At 37.0% G+C, this 22,719-nt stretch overlaps 1 protein-coding gene across 1 annotated transcript in view; it reads right to left on the bottom strand.

Moving 5' to 3' along the window:
• Positions 1 to 22,446, bottom strand: part of ATP4B (ATPase H+/K+ transporting subunit beta) — a 70,990-nt gene extending 48,544 nt beyond the window's left edge. Inside the window, exons 1-3 of the mRNA XM_053704906.1 lie at positions 22,335 to 22,446; positions 18,207 to 18,335; positions 7,017 to 7,130 (exon numbers count right to left, since the gene is read on the bottom strand). Of these exons, the coding sequence (XP_053560881.1) occupies positions 7,017 to 7,130; positions 18,207 to 18,335; positions 22,335 to 22,446 (355 nt within the window). The remainder of the gene's footprint in view (positions 1 to 7,016; positions 7,131 to 18,206; positions 18,336 to 22,334) is intronic.
• Between the last annotated feature and the right edge of the window lie 273 nt (positions 22,447 to 22,719).

Below are 22,719 nucleotides of genomic sequence, written 5' to 3'. Positions count from 1 at the left end.
GGATTTTAGCTCCAAAGCAACAGGGAAAGAATATAAAATAAAAGATACATACAGATGCTCAGATTTTAATGTAGTATATCCGATAGAATGTTTCTGTGGGATACAATATATAGGGGAATCGGAGAGGCCTGTTAGAGAAAGGATTAGGGAACACTTAAATTAGATTGAAAATATGGATACAGACAGAAATAGGGAGCTTCCAATTCCTAGACATTTTAAAAGCTGCAATAAAAAGGGAACCTTAAGCATTTTAATTATACAATAATCAACCATATAGGAGAGGGTGCAATATTCAGAAAGAACTACTCAAACTAGAAGCCAAATGGATTTTTGAGTTAAAAACCCTTTCTTTCATGTAATTAGCAAGAGTCCATGAGCTAGTGACGTATGGGATATACATTCCTACCAGGAGGGGCAAAGTTTCCCAAACCTCAAAATGCCTATAAATACACCCCTCACCACACCCACAATTCAGTTTTACAAACTTTGCCTCCGATGGAGGTGGTGAAGTAAGTTTGTGCTAGATTCTACGTTGATATGCGCTCCGCAGCAAGTTGGAGCCCGGTTTTCCTCTCAGCGTGCAGTGAATGTCAGAGGGATGTGAGAAGAGTATTGCCTATTTGAATGCAGTGATCTCCTTCTACGGGGTCTATTTCATAGGTTCTCTGTTATCGGTCGTAGAGATTCATCTCTTACCTCCCTTTTCAGATCGACGATATACTCTTATATATACCATTACCTCTGCTGATTCTCGTTTCAGTACTGGTTTGGCTATCTGCTATATGTAGATGAGTGTCCTGGGGTAAGTAAGTCTTATTTTCTGTGACACTCCAAGCTATGGTTGGGCACTTTGTTTATAAAGTTCTAAATATATGTATTCAAACATTTATTTGCCTTGACTCAGAATGTTCAACTTTCCTTATTTTCAGACAGTCAGTTTCATATTTGGGATAATGCATTTTTTGATTTATTCATTTTTTCTTACCTTCAAAAATTTGACTCTTCCCGGTGGGCTATTAGGCTCGCGGGGGCTGAAAATGCCTCATTTTATTACGTCATTTTTGGCGCGGACTTTTTTGGCGCAAAATTCTATTTCCGTTTCCGGCGTCATACGTGTCGCCGGAAGTTACGTCATTTTTTGACGTTTTTTCACGCCAAAAATGTCGGCGTTCCGGATATGGCGTCATTTTGGCGCCAAAAGCATTTAGGCGCCAAATAATATGGGCGTCGCTTTAGTCTCCTCAATTATTTAAGTCTCATTTTTTATTGCTTCTGGTTGCTAGAGGCTTGTTCTTGGCATTTTTTCCCATTCCTGAAACTGTCATTTAAGGAATTTGATCAATTTTGCTTTATATATATGTTGTTTTTTCTCTTACATATTGCAAGATGTCTCATGTTGCATCTGAGTCAGAAGATACTACAGGAAAATCGCTGTCAAGTGCTGAATCTACCAAAGCTAAGTGCATCTGCTGTAAACTTTTGGTAGCCATTTCTCCAGCTGTTGTTTGTATTGATTGCCATGACAAACTTGTTAAAGCAGATAATATTTCCTTTAGTAAAGTACCATTGCCTGTTGCAGTTCCTTCAACATCTAAGGTGCAGAATGTTCCTGATAATATAAGAGATTTTGTTTCTGAATCCATAAAGAAGGCTATGTCTGTTATTTCTCCTTCTAGTAAACGTAAAAAATCTTTTAAAACTTCTCTCCCTACAGATGAATTTTTAAATGAACATCATCATTCTGATTCTGATGACTCCTCTGGTTCAGAGGATTCTGTCTCTGAGGTTGATGCTGATAAATCTTCATATTTATTTAAAATGGAATTTATTCGTTCTTTACTTAAAGAAGTACTAATTGCTTTAGAAATAGAGGATTCTGGTCCTCCTGATACTAATTCTAAACGTTTGGATAAGGTATTTAAATCTCCTGTGGTTATTCCAGAAGTTTTTCCTGTTCCTAATGCTATTTCTGCAGTAATTTCCAAAGAATGGGATAAATTGGGTAATTCATTTACTCCTTCTAAACGTTTTAAGCATTTATATCCTGTGCCGTCTGACAGATTGGAATTTTGGGACAAAATCCCTAAAGTTGATGGGGCTATTTCTACCCTTGCTAAACGTACTACTATTCCTACGTCAGATGGTACTTCGTTTAAGGATCCTCTAGATAGGAAAATTGAGTCCTTTCTAAGAAAAGCTTATCTGTGTTCAGGTAATCTTCTTAGACCTGCTATATCTTTGGCTGATGTTGCTGCAGCTTCAACTTTTTGGTTGGAAACTTTAGCGCAACAAGTAACACATCGTGATTCTCATGATATTATTATTCTTCTACAGCATGCTAATAATTTTATCTGTGATGCCATTTTTGATATTATCAGAGTTGATGTCAGGTTTATGTCTCTAGCTATTTTAGCTAGAAGAGCTTTATGGCTTAAAACTTGGAATGCTGATATGGCTTCTAAATCAACTTTACTTTCTATTTCTTTCCAGGGTAACAAATTATTTGGTTCTCAGTTGGATTCCATCATTTCAACTGTTACTGGTGGGAAAGGAACTTTTTTACCACAGGATAAAAAATCTAAAGGTAAAAGTAGGGCTAATAATCGTTTTCGTTCCTTTCGTTTCAACAAAGAACAAAAGCCTGATCCTTCATCCTCAGGAGCAGTTTCAGTTTGGAAACCATCTCCAGTCTGGAATAAATCCAAGCCAGCTAGAAAGGCAAAGCCTGCTTCTAAGTCCACATGAAGGTGCGGCCCTCATTCCAGCTCAGCTGGTAGGGGGCAGGTTACGTTTTTTCAAAGAAATTTGGATCAATTCTGTTCACAATCTTTGGATTCAGAACATTGTTTCGGAAGGGTACAGGATTGGTTTCAAGATGAGACCTCCTGCAAAGAGATTTTTTCTTTCCCGTGTCCCAGTAAATCCAGTAAAAGCTCAAGCATTTCTGAAATGTGTTTCAGATCTAGAGTTGACTGGAGTAATTATGCCAGTTCCAGTTCTGGAACAGGGGATGGGGTTTTATTCAAATCTCTTCATTGTACCAAAGAAGGAGAACTCCTTCAGACCAGTTCTGGATCTAAAAATATTGAATCGTTATGTACGAATACCAACGTTCAAAATGGTAACTGTAAGGACTATCTTGCCTTTTGTTCAGCAAGGGAATTATATGTCCACAATAGATTTACAGGATGCATATCTGCATATTCCGATTCATCCAGATCATTATCAGTTCCTGAGATTCTCTTTTCTGGACAAGCATTACCAGTTTGTGGCTCTGCCGTTTGGCCTAGCTACAGCTCCAAGAATTTTTACAAAGGTTCTCGGTGCCCTTCTGTCTGTAATCAGAGAACAGGGTATTGTGGTATTTCCTTATTTGGACGATATCTTGGTACTTGCTCAGTCTTTACATTTAGCAGAATCTCATACGAATCGACTTGTGTTGTTTCTTCAAGATCATGGTTGGAGGATCAATTTACCAAAAAGTTCTTTGATTCCTCAGACAAGGGTAACCTTTCTGGGTTTCCAGATGGATTCAGTGTCCATGACTCTGTCTTTAACAGACAAGAGACGTCTAAAATTGATTGCAGCTTGTCGAAACCTTCAGTCACAATCATTCCCTTCGGTAGCCTTATGCATGGAAATTCTAGGTCTTATGACTGCTGCATCGGACGCGATCCCCTTTGCTCGTTTTCACATGCGACCTCTTCAGCTCTGTATGCTGAAGCAATGGTGCAAGGATTACACAAAGATATCTCAAACAATATCTTTAAAACCGATTGTTCGACACTCTCTAACATGGTGGACAGATCACCATCGTTTAATTCAGGGGGCTTCTTTTGTGCTTCCGACCTGGACTGTAATTTCAACAGATGCAAGTCTCTCGGGTTGGGGAGCTGTGTGGGGATCTCTGACAGCACAAAGAGTTTGTGAATCTCAGGAGGTGAGATTTCCGATCAATATTTTGGAACTCCGTGCAATTTTCAGAGCTCTTCAGTTTTGGCCTCTTCTGAAGAGAGAATCGTTCATTTGTTTTCAGACAGACAATGTCACAACTGTGGCATACATCAATCATCAAGGAGGGACTCACAGTCCTCTGGCTATGAAAGAAGTATCTCGAATTTTGGTTTGGGCGGAATCCAGCTCCTGTCTAATCTCTGCGGTTCATATCCCAGGTATAGACAATTGGGAAGCGGATTATCTCAGTCGCCAAACGTTGCATCCGGGTGAATGGTCTCTTCACCCAGAGGTATTTCTTCAGATTGTTCAAATGTGGGAACTTCCAGAAATAGATCTGATGGCGTCCCATCTAAACAAGAAACTTCCCAGGTATCTGTCCAGATCCCGGGATCCTCAGGCGGAGGCAGTGGATGCATTATCACTTCCTTGGAAGTATCATCCTGCCTATATCTTTCCGCCTCTAGTTCTTCTTCCAAGAGTAATCTCCAAGATTCTGAAGGAATGCTCGTTTGTTCTGCTGGTAGCTCCGGCATGGCCTCACAGGTTTTGGTATGCGGATCTTGTCCGGATGGCCTCTTGCCAACCGTGGACTCTTCCGTTAAGACCAGACCTTCTGTCACAAGGTCCCTTTTTCCATCAGGATCTGAAATCCTTAAATTTAAAGGTATGGAGATTGAACGCTTGATTCTTGGTCAAAGAGGTTTCTCTGACTCTGTCATTATATTTCTTGGTGTCTTTCTCATCATTTTTCTTGGCATTCTTTTAGAATACCGAGAATTTTACAGTTTCTTCAGGATGGTTTAGATAAGGGTTTGTCCGCAAGTTCTTTGAAAGGACAAATCTCTGCTCTTTCAGTTCTTTTTCATAGAAAGATTGCTATTCTTCCTGATATTCATTGTTTTGTACAAGCTTTGGTACGTATAAAACCTGTCATTAAGTCAATTTCTCCTCCTTGGAGTTTGAATTTGGTTCTGGGAGCTCTTCAAGCTTCTCCGTTTGAACCTATGCATTCATTGGACATTAAATTACTTTCTTGGAAAGTTTTGTTCCTTTTGGCCATCTCTTCTGCCAGAAGAGTTTCTGAATTATCTGCTCTTTCTTGTGAGTCTCCTTTTCTGATTTTTCATCAGGATAAGGCGGTGTTGCGAACTTCTTTTGAATTTTTACCTAAAGTTGTGAATTCCAACAACATTAGTAGGGAAATTGTGGTTCCTTCATTATGTCCTAATCCTAAGAATTCTAAGGAGAAATCGTTGCATTCTTTGGATGTTGTTAGAGCTTTGAAATATTATGTTGAAGCTACGAAATCTTTCCGTAAGACTTCTAATCTATTTGTTATCTTTTCCGGTTCTAGAAAAGGCCAGAAAGCTTCTGCCATTTCTTTGGCATCTTGGTTGAAATCTTTAATTCATCTTGCCTATGTTGAGTCGGGTAAAACTCCGCCTCATAGGATTACAGCTCATTCTACTAGGTCAGTTTCTACTTCCTGGGCGTTTAGGAATGAAGCTTCGGTTGACCAGATCTGCAAAGCAGCAACTTGGTCCTCTTTGCATACTTTTACTAAATTCTACCATTTTGATGTATTTTCTTCTTCTGAAGCAGTTTTTGGTAGAAAAGTACTTCAGGCAGCGGTTTCAGTTTGAATCTTCTGCTTATGTTTTTCGTTAAACTTTATTTTGGGTGTGGATTATTTTCAGCAGGAATTGGCTGTCTTTATTTTATCCCTCCCTCTCTAGTGACTCTTGTGTGGAAAGATCCACATCTTGGGTAGTCATTATCCCATACGTCACTAGCTCATGGACTCTTGCTAATTACATGAAAGAAAACATAATTTATGTAAGAACTTACCTGATAAATTCATTTCTTTCATATTAGCAAGAGTCCATGAGGCCCGCCCTTTTTTTGTGGTGGTTATGATTTTGTATAAAGCACAATTATTCCAATTCCTTATTTTATATGCTTTCGCACTTTTTTATCACCCCACTTCTTGGCTATTCGTTAAACTGAATTGTGGGTGTGGTGAGGGGTGTATTTATAGGCATTTTGAGGTTTGGGAAACTTTGCCCCTCCTGGTAGGAATGTATATCCCATACGTCACTAGCTCATGGACTCTTGCTAATATGAAAGAAATGAATTTATCAGGTAAGTTCTTACATAAATTATGTTATCTCCCCAAGGGTTAAATCTGGACTTCAATTTAGTTGTTTTTTATGAATTGTTTTATAAATTGTTTATAAATTGTTTTTTATTTTTTATTTATCATCATCTTTCAAGAATTTTTATGGTCTTTATGAACTCTAAATGAAAAAATCCTTTAATGGTAGTTAAACATTTAAAATTCCATGTATATATACAATCAGTCGTTTCAGGCTGATCGGACAGTAAAACACCAGCCTTACTTTTGGATTCTCATGAACTTTATTTATTTGTTATATAGATTGATTTTTATGTATTCTGTTTTGTATGAATTGTGCTGTTTGGTATTTTATATATTTTATATGTTGATTTACTATTTTTAGCCACTATCAGATTTTAGATTATTATATAAAGTTTGCTTTTTAATTGACATATATCGTTTATATGTTTTAACCCTTTCTCTAAATATACACTTAAGCATTTTTTGCACTCTCTACCTTTCACATAGTTTCTATATATAGGGTGGAGGAGAACCTTATTCTTCTTGATCGTCTGTGTATTTTTGTATTCCTGGCGCTGATCATTATATATTTTTTTTCTACTAAACATCTTTATGCCTTGCACAATACAGCTAATCTTCTCACACCAGTATAGTACTTCAGTTGATCCCCACATTTTCTCTCTACAAACTTTCTTACTATTATATAAATACATTAATTAATACATAACTAAATTAATTTAGAATATTTCCTTTGAGGGAGACATGAGAGCCACAAAATCAACTTGATAGGTTACTTGTGAGCCAAGGACGTTAGCTAAATGGCCTGTTCCAGATAAAATGTGAAATGATTCATAATACATTATATTTCCTGCGATGGATAGTTTCCTAGTTACGTTACACCATTTGTGTCATTTGTTCTTACCTGATAGAAAATTGTAAATGACATTTACAGAGCTATTATATGAAGTTTCACTAGACACGTTAAAACATATTTCAATGTCATCTTCATTGTATATATTCGGCCTCATTGTCACACCTGCCAAAAGGAGAAAATTGCATTTATGTTAGAGAAATTGACAATAACACATAATATCTATTGTTTTAATATCTGTAAATTTATTTGTTTCATGTTTCACTTGGAACCCTAATGTCAGGAATATACCTTAAAGGGACATAAATGGCTACACTGTATTTAACATTACACAGTAAGCAGGCATTGTTATTGCCTTTGACAATAAAAAAAAAAAATATACAAACGATAGTTTCACCTTGTGGTGAATGTTCACCTCTCCAGTCCAGCTGCCCCTTGTTTTTAGCATCTTTATCACTTTCTCTAGGTATGTTTTGCAGCCAATAAGAGGCTGCACTACCCACTTCATGCAAAACTAGCAAAGTTTGCTCCTGCAGATCTGCTGCATAATGTTCTAAAAGTCAATGGCCTAGATTTGGAGTTTGGCGGTAGAAGGGCTGTTAACGCTCCGCAGGCTTTTTTCTGGCCGCACCATAAATTTAACTCTGGTATCGAGAGTTCAAACAAATGCTGCGTTAGGCTCCAAAAAAGGAGCGTAGAGCATTTTTACCGCAAATGCAACTCTCGATACCAGAGTTGCTTACGGACGCGGCCAGCCTCAAAAACGTGCTCGTGCACGATATCCCCATAGGAAACAATGGGGCTGTTTGAGCTGAAAAAAAACCTAACACCTGCAAAAAAGCAGCGTTCAGCTCCTAACGCAGCCCCATTGTTTCCTATGGGGAAACACTTCCTACGTCTGCACCTAACACCCTAACATGTACCCCGAGTCTAAACACCCCTACCCTTACACTTATTAACCCCTAATCTGCCGCCCCCGCTATCGCTGACCCCTGCATATTATTTTTAACCCCTAATCTGCCGCTCCGTAAACCGCCGCAACCTACGTTATCCCTATGTACCCCTAATCTGCTGCCCTAACATCGCCGACCCCTATATTATATTTATTAACCCCTAATCTGCCCCCCACAACGTCGCCGACACCTGCCTACACTTATTAACCCCTAATCTGCCGAGCGGACCTGAGCGCTACTATAATAAAGTTATTAACCCCTAATCCGCCTCACTAACCCTATAATAAATAGTATTAACCCCTAATCTGCCCTCCCTAACATCGCCGACACCTAACTTCAATTATTAACCCCTAATCTGATGACCGGAGCTCACCGCTACTATAATAAATGGATTAACCCCTAAAGCTAAGTCTAACCCTAACTCTAACACCCCCCTAAGTTAAATATAATTTAAATCTAACGAAATAAATTAACTCTTATTAAATAAATTATTCCTATTTAAAGCTAAATACTTACCTGTAAAATACATCCTAATATAGCTACAATATAAATTATAATTATATTATAGCTATTTTAGGATTTATATTTATTTTACAGGCAACTTGGTAATTATTTTAACCAGGTACAATAGCTATTTAATAGTTACCTAGTTAAAATAATAACAAATTTACCTGTAAAATAAATCCTAACCTAAGATATAATTAAACCTAACACTACCCTATCAATAAATTAATTAAATAAACTACCTACAATTACCTACAATTAACCTAACACTACACTATCAATAAATTAATTAAACACAATTCCTACAAATAAATACAATTAAATAAACTAGCTAAAGTACAAAAAATAAAAAAGAACTTAGTTACAAAAAATAAAAAAATATTTACAAACATAAGAAAAATATTACAACAATTTTAAACTAATTACACCTACTCTAAGCCCCCTAATAAAATAACAAAGCCCCCCAAAATAAAAAATTCCCTACCCTATTCTAAATTAAAAAAAGGTAAAAGCTCTTTTACCTTACCAGCCCTGAACAGGGTCCTTTGCGGGGCATGCCCCAAGAATTTCAGCTCTTTTGCCTGTAAAAAAAAAACATACAATACCCCCCCCCCAACATTACAACCCACCACCCACATACCCCTAATCTAACCCAAACCCCCCTTAAATAAACCTAACACTAAGCCCCTGAAGATCTTCCTACCTTGTCTTCACCATCCAGGTTCACCGATCCGTCCTGAAGAGCTCCTCCGATGTCCTGATCCGAGCCCAAGCGGGGGGCTGAAGAGGTCCATGATCCGGTCAAAGTCTTCATCCAAGCGGGGCAGAAGAGGATCTTCCATCCAATTGAAGTCTTCATCCAGGCGGCATCTTCTATGGTCTTCTATCCGGAGCGAAGCGGCAGGATCCTGAAGACCTCCAGCGCGGAACATCCATCCGGCCCGACGACTGAACGACGAATGACTGTTCCTTTAAGGGACGTCATCCAAGATGGCGTCCCTCGAATTCCGATTGGCTGATAGGATTCTATCAGCCAATCGGAATTAAGGTAGGAATTTTCTGATTGGCTGATGGAATCAGCCAATCAGAATCAAGTTCAATCCGATTGGCTGATCCAATCAGCCAATCAGATTGAGCTCGCATTCTATTGGCTGTTCCGATCAGCCAATAGAATGCGAGCTCAATCTGATTGGCTGATCGGATCAGCCAATCGGATTGAACTTGATTCTGATTGGCTGATTCCATCAGCCAATCAGAAAATTCCTACCTTAATTCCGATTGGCTGATAGAATCCTATCAGCCAATCGGAATTCGAGGGACGCCATCTTGGATGACGTCCCTTAAAGGAACAGTCATTCGTCGTTCAGTCGTCGGGCCGGATGGATGTTCCGCGCTGGAGGTCTTCAGGATCCTGCTGCTTCGCTCCGGATGGATGCTGCTTGGATGAAGACTTCAATCGGATGGAAGATCCTCTTCTGCCCCGCTTGGATGAAGACTTTGACCGGATCATGGACCTCTTCAGCCCCCCGCTTGGGCTTGGATCAGGACATCGGAGGAGCTCTTCAGGACGGATCGGTGAACCTGGATGGTGAAGACAAGGTAGGAAGATCTTCAGGGGCTTAGTGTTAGGTTTATTTAAGGGGGGTTTGGGTTAGATTAGGGGATGTGGGTGGTGGGTTGTAATGTTGGGGGGGGGTATTGTATGTTTTTTTTTACAGGCAAAAGAGCTGAAATTCTTGGGGCATGCCCCGCAAAGGGCCCTGTTCAGGGCTGGTAAGGTAAAAGAGCTTTTACCTTTTTTAATTTAGAATAGGGTAGGGAATTTTTTATTTTGGGGGGCTTTGTTATTTTATTAGGGGGCTTAGAGTAGGTGTAATTAGTTTAAAATTGTTGTAATATTTTTCTTATGTTTGTAAATATTTTTTTATTTTTTGTAACTTAGTTCTTTTTTATTTTTTGTACTTTAGCTAGTTTATGTAATTGTATTTATTTGTAGGAATTGTGTTTAATTAATTTATTAATAGTGTAGTGTTAGGTTAATTGTAGGTAATTGTAGGTAGTTTATTTAATTAATTTATTGATAGGGTAGTGTTAGGTTTAATTATATCTTAGGTTAGGATTTATTTTACAGGTAAATTTGTTATTATTTTAACTAGGTAACTATTAAATAGCTATTGTACCTGGTTAAAATAATTACCAAGTTGCCTGTAAAATAAATATAAATCCTAAAATAGCTATAATATAATTATAATTTATATTGTAGCTATATTAGGATGTATTTTACAGGTAAGTATTTAGCTTTAAATAGGAATAATTTATTTAATAAGAGTTAATTTATTTCATTAGATTTAAATTATATTTAACTTAGGGGGGTGTTAGAGTTAGGGTTAGACTTAGCTTTAGGGGTTAATCCATTTATTATAGTAGCGGTGAGCTCCGGTCGTCAGATTAGGGGTTAATAATTGAAGTTAGGTGTCGGCGATGTTAGGGAGGGCAGATTAGGGGTTAATACTATTTATTATAGGGTTAGTGAGGCGGATTAGGGGTTAATACATTTATTATAGTAGCGCTCAGGTCCGCTCGGCAGATTAGGGGTTAATAAGTGTAGGCAGGTGTCGGCGACGTTGAGGGGGGCAGATTAGGGGTTAATAAATATAATATAGGGGTCGGCGGTGTTAGGGGCAGCAGATTAGGGGTACATAGGGATAACGTAGGTGGCGGCGCTTTGCGGTCGGAAGATTAGGGGTTAATTATTTTAAGTAGCTGGCGGCAACGTTGTGGGGGGCAGGTTAGGGGTTAATAAATGTAATACAGGGGTCGGCGGGGTTAGGGACAGCAGATTAGGGGTACATAAGTATAACGTAGGTGGCGGTCGGCAGATTAGGGGTTAAAAAATTTTAATCGAGTGGCGGCGATGTGGGGGGAGCTCGGTTTAGGGGTACATAGGTAGTTTATGGGTGTTAGTGTACTTTAGGGTACAGTAGTTAAGAGCTTTATGAACCGGCGTTAGCCCAGAAAGCTCTTAACTACTGCTATTTTCCTGCGGCTGGAGTTTTGTCGTTAGAGCTCTAACGCTCACTTCAGAAACGACTCTAAATACCGGCGTTAGGAAGATCCCATTGAAAAGATAGGATACGCAATTGACGTAAGGGGATCTGCGGTATGGAAAAGTCGCGGCTGAAAAGTGAGCGTTAGACCCTTTAATCACTGACTCCAAATACCAGCGGGCGGCCAAAACCAGCGTTAGGAGCCTCTAACGCTGGTTTTCACGGCTAACGCCAAACTCCAAATCTAGGCCAATAAGAGGTCATGTGTGTATTGATAATTTAAGTATGTTCAATTGCTTAAGCTAAAAATGACAAGTTTATTGTATCAAAGATTAAAAGACAGGTCATGTGTGTACTCTGTTTACTTTGTATTGGGTAGGTGGTTCAAGAAAAGTGGAAAATATGATTAAAATAAGGGATGGAAAGAGAAGAAAGCCATTTTCAATTTTTATTCCTCAATTTCAGTGCTTTTTGTTACCCATACAAATCATAAATTAATTCTTCAGCATATTGTGCACTTTTAGAAACTTAAAGGGATATGAAACCCATTTTTTTTATTTCATGATTCTAGAGCATGCAATTTTAAGCAACTTTCTAATTTACTCCTATTATAAATGTTTCTTTGTTCTCTTGCTATCTTTATTTGAAAAGCAGGAATGTAAGCTTAGGAGACGGCCCATTTTTGGTTTGGCACCTGGGTAGCGCTTGCTTAAATACACTTTTGAAACAGCTATAGCTTTTATTAGAAGCATTTTTGCTAATACATTTATATTACAAAAATGCTTATATTTAAAATTTTAAAGCATCAATGTGAATTCCAATTCAGTGCACTACTGTGTCTCACCATGGAACACATATGCATGTATTCCCTAGTCAGTGGCTGTAAATGGACTTTTAAAATACTGCTGATCTATTTATGCAGCCATCACAAACTCACACTACTTAGGAATTTACTGTGTGTGTGTGTGTGTATGTGTTTGTGTGTGTATGTGTATATATGTATATATGTATATGTATGTATATATATGTAAACATATTTCTTTAAGAATTACTCTTCATGTTAAACAGCACAGTTATTAACATTCGGCTAGATTACGAGTTTTGCATTATGAGTAAAAAAGCAGCGTTATGGGTTATAACGCTGCTTTTTCACTACCGCTGCTATTACGAGTCTTGTAGGTACAGCTGCCCCGCACACTTTTTTGGCCATACTGCAATTTGCGTAAAGTCTTTTTTCAATAGGACTTCCTTAGTGCCGGTATTACAAGTTTTTTTTGGAGGCCAAAAAGTGAGCGGTACAGCCTATCCCGCAAGTTTCGTAACGCATTCTAAAGTCAGTAGTTATGAGTTTTACGCTACAAAGCTGTAGCATAAAACTCATAACTAAAGTGCTAAAAAGTACACTAACACCCATAAACTACCTTTTAACCCCTAAACCGAGGTCCTCCCGCACCGCAAACATTAAAATAAAATTATTAACCCCTAATCTGCTGCTCCCAACATCGCCGCCACAATAATAACCATATTAACCTCTAAACCGCTGCACTCCGGCATCGTAAAAACTAGTTAAATATTATTAACTCCTAATCTGCTGCCCCCAATATCGCCGACACCTACATTATATTTATTTACCCCTAATCGCCCACCCCCAATGTCGTCGCAACCTACCTACACTTATTAACCCCTAATCTGCCGCCCCAACGCCACTGCCACTATACTAAATGTATTAACCCCTAAACCTAAGTCTAACCCTAACACCCCCTAACTTAAATATAATTAAAATAAATCTAAATAAAAATTACTATCATTACCTAAATAATTCCTATTTAAAACTAAATACTTACCTATAAAATAAACCCTAAACTAGCTACAATATAACTAATATTTACATTGTAGCTAGCTTAGGGTTTATATTTATTTTAACTAGGTAGAATAGTTACTAAATAGTTATTAACTATTTACTAACTACCTAGCTAAAATAAATACAAATATACTTGTAAAATAAAACCTAACCTGTCTTACACTAAAACCTAACATTACACTACAATTACTAAAAATTAAATTAATTAAATACAATTACCTAAATTACAAAAACAAACTAACACTAAATTACACAAAATATAAAACAAATTATCAGATATTTAAACTAATTACACCTAATCTAATAGCCCTATCAAAATAAAAAAGCCCCCCAAAATAAAAAAAAAACCCTAGCCTAATCTAAACTACCAATAGCCCGTAAAAGGGCCTTTTGCGTGGCATTGCCCCAAGGAAATCAGCTCTTTTACCGTAAAAAAAATACAAACAACCCCCCCAACAGTAAAACCCACCACCCACACAACCAACCCCCAAATAAAATCCTAACTAAAAAAACCTAAGCTCCCCATTGCCCTGAAAATGGTATTGAATGGGCATTTAGCTCTACTGCTGCCCAAACCCTAACCTAAAAATAAAACCCACCCAATAAACCCTTAAAAAAACCTAACACTAACCCCCGAAGATCCACTTACAGTTTTGAAGACCTGACATCCATCCTCAACAAAGCCGGGAGAAGTCTTCATCCAAGCCGGCAGAAGTGGTCCTCCAGACGGGCAGAAGTCTTCATCCATCTGGGCAGAAGTCTTCATCCATCTGGCACGGAGCGGGTCCATCTTCAAGACATCCGGCGCAGAGCATCCTCTTCTTCCGACGTCTAACAAAGAATGAAGGTTCCTTTAAATGACGTCATCCAAGATGGCGTCCCTTGTATTCCGATTGGCTGATAGAATTCTCAGCCAATTGGAATTAAAGGTGAAAAATTCCTATTGGCTGATGCAAGTTCAATCCTATTGGCTGATTGGATCAGCCAATAGGATTGAAGCTCAATCCTATTGGCTGATTGCATCAGCCAATAGGAATTTTTCACCTTTAATTCCGATTGGCTGATAGAATTCTATCAGCGAATCGGAATTCAAGGGACGCCATCTTGGATGACGTCCCTTAAAGGGCCACTGTAAGTAAATATTTTCTATGCCTGTTACTAACTAACTACCCCATATACGCTTTTTATCAATAGCATTTCATTAACATATCTCTACCGTATATCAGATATCTTGTCTGCAAATGTAATTGTTTTCCAAACCCACTCCGTGGGTATCCTTTGCTCTGTACCAATCCGTTTACAATACCTAGGTTTCAAAATGGCGCTTTAAACACAAAGGTATTGGTTTAAGTATTTTGAACATGCAGTGCTGAAAATAGTGGGCAGGATAACGTGACATCATCGGCGAATAAAAGATATAACTTTTAGAATGTTATGAAACTTAGTTTTGGAGAAAATATAGGTCAGTAGGTTTTAATTAATGTTTATTAACTTTAATATGCTAGTTGTTTAGCTTAAAAATTATAACAGAAAGTAATCCTTTAAAGGAACCTTCATTCTTCAGTAGCCATCAGAAGAAGAGGATGCTCTGCACCGGATGTCTTGAAGATGGACCCGCTCCGCGCCGGATGGATGAAGACTTTTACCCGTTTGGAGGACCACTTCTGCTGGCTTGGATGAAGACTTCTCCCGGCTTCGTTGAGGACTTCTCCCAGCTTTGTTGAGGATGGATGTCCGGTCTTCAAAACTGTAAGTGGATCTTCGGGGGTTAGTGTTAGTTTTTTTTTTAAGGGTTTATTGGGTGGGTTTTATTTTTAGGTTAGGGTTTGGGCAGCAATAGAGCTAAATGCCCTTTTCAGGGCAATGGGGAGCTTAGTTTTTTTTAGTTAGGATTTTATTTGGGGGATTGGTTGTGTGGGTGGTGGGTTTTACTGTTGGGGGGTTGATTGTATTTTTTTTTTTTTTAAGGTAAAAGAGCTGATTTCTTTGAGGCAATGCCCCGCAAAAGGCCCTTTTAAGGGCTATTGGTAGTTTAGTTTAAGCTAGGGTTTTTTTTATTTTTCGTGGGGGCTTTTTTTATTTTGATAGGGCTTTTAGATTAGGTGTAGGATTGGAGTTCAATCCTATTGGCTGATCCAATCAGCCAATAGGATTGAGCTTGCATTCTATTGGCTGTTTCAATCAGCCAATAAAATGCGAGCTCAATCCTATTAGCTGATTGGATCAGCCAATAGGATTTTTTCTACCTTAATTAATTAAATAAATCTAAGGGACGTCATTTTGGATGATGTCATTTAAAGGAACCATCATTTAGTAAGAAGACTCCGGATGAAGAGGATGCTCCATGTCGGATGTCTTGAAGATGGACCCGCTCCGCATCGGATGGATGAAGATTGAAGATGCCGTCTGGATGAAGACTTCTGCCCGTCTGGAGAACCAGTTCACCCGGCTTAGATGAAGACTTCTCCCGGCTTCGTTGAGGACTTCTGCCTGGTTGGATGAAGACTTCTGCCGCTTTCTTGAGGATGGATGTCCGGTCTTCAGAACAGTAAGTCGATCTTCAGGGGGTTAGTGTTAGTTTTTTTAAGGGTATATTGGGTGGGTTTTATTTTTAGGTTAGGACTTTGGGCCGCAAAAGAGCTAACTGCCCCCCTTTCAGGGCAATGGGGAGCTTAGGTTTTTTTTAGTTAGGATTTTATTTGGGGGATTGGTTGTGTGGGTGGTGGGTTTTACTGTTGGGGGGGTTGTTTGTATTTTTTTTTTTACAGGTAAAAGAGCTGATTTCTTTGGGGCAATTCCCAGCAAAAGGCCCTTTAAAGGAGGCTATTGGTAGTTTAGTTTAAGATAAGTTTTTTTTTTTTTGTGGGGGCTTTTTTTATTTTGATAGGGCTTTTAGATTAGGTGTAATTATTTTAAATATCTGATTAGTTTTTTATTTTTTTGTAATTTAGTGTTTGTTTTTTGCAATTTAGGTAATTGTATTTGATTTAATTTTATTTTATTTAATTGTAGTGTAATGTTAGTAAATAGTTAATAATTATTTAGTAACTATTCTAACTAGTTAAAATAAATACAAACTTGCCTGTAAAATAAAAATAAACCCTAAGCTAACTACAATGTAAATATTAGTTATATTGTAGTTAGCTTAGGGTTTATTTTATAGGTAAGTATTTAGTTTTAAATAGGAATTATTTAGGTAATGATAGTAATTTTTATTTAGATTTATTTTAATTATATTTAAATTAGGGGGTGTTAGGGTTAGGGTTAGACTTAGGTTTAGGGATTAATAAATTTAGTATAGTGGCGGCGAGGTTGGGGGCGGCAGATTAGGGGTTAATAAATGTAGGTAGGTGGCGGCGATGTTAGGGGTGGCAGATTAAGGGTTAATAATATTTCGCTTGTGTTTGCGATGCATGAGTGCGGCGGTTTAGGGGTTTATGTTTATTGTAGTGGCGGCGACGACGTTGGGGGCGGCAGATTAGGGGTTAATAAGTGTAGGTAGGTTGCGGCGACATTGGGGGCGGGAGAATAGGGGTTAATAAATATACTGTAGGTGTTGGGGGCAGCAGATTAGGGGTTAATAAGTATAATGTAGGTGTTGGCGATGTCCGGAGTGGCAGATTAGGGATTAATAAATATAATGTAGGTGTCAGCGATGTCGGGGGCGGCAGATTAGGGGTTAATAAGTGTAAGATTAGGGGTTTTTAGACTCGGGGTTCATGTTAGGTTGTTAGGTGTAAAGATAAATTTGGTTTCCCCATACGAATCAATAGGGCTGCGTTACGGAGCTTTACGCTGCTTTATTGCAGGTGTTAAACTTTTTTTCAGCCGGCTCTCCCCATTGATGTCTATGGGGAAATAGTGCACGAGCACATAAAACCAGCTCACCGCTGAGTTAAGCAGCGCTGGTATTGGAGTACAGTATGGAGCTAAATTTTGCTCTACGCTCACTTCTTGCCTAATAACGCCGGGTTTCTGAAAACCTGTAATACCAGCGCTGTAGGTAAGTGAGCGGTGACAGTAATGTGCAAGTTAGCAACGCTCCCCTCATAATGCAAAACTCGTAATCGAGCAGATAATTACTAAGGTTTTAACTCTCTAACTGTACTGTAGAACTACATAAAAAATATTCATTGTTTATTATCAACTTTTTAAAAAAAAAATCAATAATTTGCACAATTCCAAAATATATTATAGTCAACTTATTTCTGAGTGTTTAAATGAAAAACAACTATTTTTATTAACTTGCTGATGCAATTTGTGGTGGTTTGTGCTTAGAAAGAATAGTCAGTACAAAAAAAGTTGTCTTATTAAGATTCTTTTGAGATAAGATAGCATTTAAAATAAACAAAAACAAAAAATCCAAGACTGACCAAAGTACAGACAAATTAAACAGAGTCCAAAAAAACTAATACTCCAGTTGTAATCTTAACTACAGGTATTAACATCATAAATCTGTAAAGCCTAGATCATATGCAATTTCAATATTGCAGAACTATAGATTCCAGGAGTGGCTCACAAGCTTTGATACTCAGCTTACTGCAAAAGTATGTGTCAGCCAGGAAGTGAAATCTTGCAATGGCCAATGTTTTCCTTTACATCTGTCTAGTGTCTACTTTAACCCTTAAAAATTGTAGTGCTGCTACGTTTTGGTTTAGTGGATCTATTGTACCACTTGCATAGGATTTAGACCTAGGTTTATGAAATATTGGCTCAGTTAGGTTTAGACATGAATGTAATTTTTCTCTAAAATTGTGCTATTCCAACAAAATACCAAATAATTAATCTGAGCTTTTTTTTTTTGCATATTAAAATGTCCCATATATTTTTACTCTGTAAACATCACATATGTACTTATCATCTGTGTTATACTTGCCTGGTGATTTCAGTCGATCCTGATAGTCTGGCTCATATGGACTGAGAGTTTTCATCAGGGAGTATATGGAGAGTGCAAAGATTCCAATTATCATCACATAGAAAGCCACATAGTATAGACTGATGTATACTGCAAAATAATAAAGTAATTATAAAGGTAATGCTTAACAAGTATAGATCTTATTTTGCTCAGACTCTGCAGTCTTTAGTCTCTTATATATGAGTACATTTTTGAAAAGTCTGCATAATTTGTATTTTATTACCTAAATAACATGATCAGTATTCACCTAGTATAACACAATCTGGTATTACAATTGGATGGTTAAATATTTTAACCAAAGTATTAAAACAGAATTTTTTTTTAGTACGTCCCAAGTGGGGAGTTAAGTGTTCACTTGAGCACAATCCAAAATACTTCTGTAAAATAATCCACTTTTTGAGACCTGAAGAAAACAATTATTATATGACATATATTATATTTACAAAATTACATGAAGAATTTCGCTACTTATGCACCCTGAGCTTAGTGTACCCTCAGTTTAGCACAACAGCAGCTTATATCAGTGACATGAATTAAAGGGGATATTTATCAATCCATCCAATCTGTTTACACAGAGATACACTTAAAGGGACACTAAACCCAAAAATTTTCTTTCGTGATTCAGATAGAGAATTCAATTTTAAACAACTTTCCAATTTACTTCTATTATCTAATATGCTTTATTTTTTAGATATCCTTTGTTAAAGAAATAGCAATGCACATGGGTGAGCCAATAACACGAGGCATCTATGTGCAGGCACCAATCAGCAGCTACTGAGCCTATCTAGATATGCTATTCAGCAAAGAATATCAAGAGAATGAAGCAAATAAAATAATAGAAGTAAATTAGAAAGTTGTTTAAAATTGCTTTCTCTATCTAAATCATGAAAGAAAAAATGTGGGTTTAATGTCCCTTTAATTCTTCAATTGTAAATATATAACGAGTTATACAGAGCTCTGGAAACACTATTATTTTTTATTTTTTCACTTTTTTATACTTTTTTTATATTTTTTAAAATTCTTTCGAATTCAATTCACTTAGCGGCTTGTTATATGTATCTAGTATGTATGTAGATGTTAGACTATTGCTTGAGCGATTCAAATTAAAGGGACAGTCTAGTCAAAATTAAACTTTCATTAATCATATAGGTAAATCCCATTATAAAAAAACAGCACAATCCTATGTGAAAACTACCACAGGCAACTGCTAAGCCCACAAAAATATCCAAAAAAAATATTACAAGCAGTAGTCTCCAATAAACTATTGATTTATTAGTTACATACAGTATGTAGGGATCCAAAAAGTACAATGTCTCAGGGAAACTCCCCTTGGTCATCTAAGATAGGGCATGCAATTTTAAACAACTTTTCAATTTACTTTTATCATCAAATTTTCTTTGTTCTTTTGATATTCTTTGTTAAAAGCTAAAACTAGGTAGGCTCATATACTAATTTCTAAGCCCCTGAAGGCCGCCTCTTATCTCAGTACATTTTGACAGTTTTTAACAGTGATCGCTATTACATCTCTGCCATATAGATAATATTGTGCTCATTTATGAGTCAGCACTGATTAGCTAAAATGGAAGTCTGTCAAAACAACTGAGATAAGTGGGCAGTCTGCAGAGGCTTAGATACAAGGTAATCACAGAGGTAACATTTTTATTAATATAACTGTGTTGGTTATGCAAAACTTGGGAATTGGTAATAAAGGGGTTATCTATCCTTTTAAACATTAACAATTCTGGAGTAGACTGTCCCTTTAACTTTGGACTTAATATGAATTAAAAAATATGAGTGCTGCTGATTGCTCTTGAGTGATGTTAATGCACAATAGTGCTATTTTTTTGTAACTCCATTTTCAATCAAGGCCATAATTGGGTTTAAAGGGACAGGAAACCCTAAAAGTTTCTTTGATGATTTGGATAGAATATATAATATCAAACAACTTTCCAATTTACTTCTATTATCAAATTTGTTACATTCTCTTGTTATCCATTGGTAAAGGAACAACATTGCACTGCTGGCAGCTACTGAACACATCTAGTTAGCCAATCACAAGAGACAAATGTGCAGGCACCAATCAGTAGCTAGTTCCCACTAGTGTAGGATATGTGCATATTCTTTTTCAACAAGGGATACAAAGAGAACAAAGCACATTTGAAGATAGAAGTTAATTGAAAAGTGTCTATAAATTGCATGCTCTACCTGAATCATGCAAGTTTAATTTTGTCTTTCCTATCCATTCAAGAAGCATTACACCAAATGCCATTTCTTTGGTGATTGCTTACCGCAGACTTCCTGAGTCTTTGTCCTAGGATTGCAATAAAGTTTTTCATCAGTATCTTACTTTTCCAAATGATATAAAAGTGTCTGATTCATGGAGGTATTTTATAGCAATTTGAATCAGGCTGCCTGCTATCCCAAGTTGCTCATGTACAGTATTTATAGGCAACTTGATAACAACTTATTTAAAGTCATGTGAATTGTTGGCTTGGTAAAAAGCTACCAAGTTGGCTATTATTTAAAAGCTAATATGTTATAAATTCTACTTTTATTGTTATAGTTGGATTTTTAAAAGCAGCTGATTTGTTATTACTAGATGACTTTATGCCTCAAGTTGGTGATATCAGTTCACATACCAACATGTAATATTTAGGCCTCAAGAACAGAACTATAATTAACTACATTTACCATGTTGTTTAACAAATACAGGTATCATAGTTATTCATTTTAGACACATTCTAATCAATTGCAATACTATTGTATTTTAATTCAATAATAATATTACAATATTTTAATGCATTATTATTACATTTACATTTTCAAAAAATGATATCATTGTATTCCATGCTGTGTGCATTTCAACTATGTGTAGGTTTACAAGTAGACTTTGCAAACTTTAAAGCTGGTTATAAATTGGTTGAAAACAGACTACTCTGAATCATGTTAATGTAAGTTAGCTGAAAGGTTGATTAATGTTGAAATTATTTAAAGGTGGTCTAAGTAGATGTTCACTGTTTGCGAGTTCAACAACTTTAAAGCACCTGCTGGCTTGAAAGGGACATTAAATACTACCAATACACCACAATACCAAGGTCATACTTTGTGATACCATTCTTGATATTCATGTGGAAATTAAAGGGACAGTCTACTCCAGAATTTATGGTTTAAAAAGATAGATAATTCTTTTTTTCCACACTCCCCAGTTTTGCATAACCAACACTGGTATATTAATACACTTTTTACCTCTGTGATTACCTTGTATCTAAGACTCTGGAGATTGCCCCCTTATCAGTTCTTTGGACAGACTTGCATATTAGCCAATCAGTGCTGAATCCACGGGAGTGAGCACAATGTTATCTATGTGGCACACATGAACTAGCCCTGTCTAAATGTGAAAACTATCAAAATGGACTGAGATAAGAGGCAGTTTTAAACAGTTTAGAAATAGGTTTGAGCCTACCAAGGTTTAGCTTTCAACAAAGAGAGGAAAGCAAATTTGATAATAAAAGTATGGTGGAAAGTTGTTTAAAATTGCGTGCCGTATCTGAATCATGAACGTTTAATTTTGACTAGACTGTTCCTTTAATTCTAGAAATGTAAAAAAAAAAAAGAATCCTAGAGCCGTTCCTGATCCTCTACTACTTCAAAATTGTACAATTTCTAAAGAACCTCATTGGAATGAAGGAAAATTGCAAATATAACTACATAATTTGTTTCCTAAGCAGTAAACCAAGTTTCTATAGCATGTTCCAAGCAACTTTAATATTAATAACATGAAACTTTTGCAAAACATGCGTTTTATTCAATGGAATTAAATAGGGAATCTAAAATGAGGAGCGAAAAGACAGTCTGTGAAACAGGTTTGTAAAACTGTTGATGCTATATAATAAATATTCTCCCTGGAATAAAAACAGTAAATACAGATTTGACTCCCCAATTTTCTTACAGAGCTCTCTTTTCTCATTTGTTTATGTGAGCTCTTTTTTAGTAGTTTGGGCATTAGACTTTCTTTTTCAGTGTTTCCATTTTCTCAATAACCTGCATATGATTAAATCTTAATATAAATAATCAGCAGATACAACCTACCCCACTTGATTAAAGTTCTTCCCATCAGCTCCCCCGTGTCAGAATTCCATACAAAACGTCCAAAGTTCTCCATGCGCTGACTGCATGTCTTCTTTTCATTAAAAGTGGCCATTTTCTCAAGCAAGATAGAACCCTTTTGAGTGCAGAGCCAACATACACAAAGTGTCACCTCTGCCAACCCTCACTTATATAGAGTTTCTGAAGGTTGCTTAGATGACATTGAATTTGGACCACACCTTCTGTATAATCCAGTTCCTTTATTAGAATAGTTATCTCTAATAAAACCACTTCTGATAGCATACAGCAAAGAATTCTTGATATTACGTCCTTTCATTCTGAAAAAAAATCACTTTAACCTGCTTTACGCACATACTGAGTTTAAGGG

This window comes from Bombina bombina, chromosome 3 (assembly GCF_027579735.1).
Source record: "Bombina bombina isolate aBomBom1 chromosome 3, aBomBom1.pri, whole genome shotgun sequence".
Taxonomy (NCBI): domain Eukaryota; kingdom Metazoa; phylum Chordata; class Amphibia; order Anura; family Bombinatoridae; genus Bombina; species Bombina bombina.
This window is presented reverse-complemented; position numbering and strand designations above follow the sequence as displayed.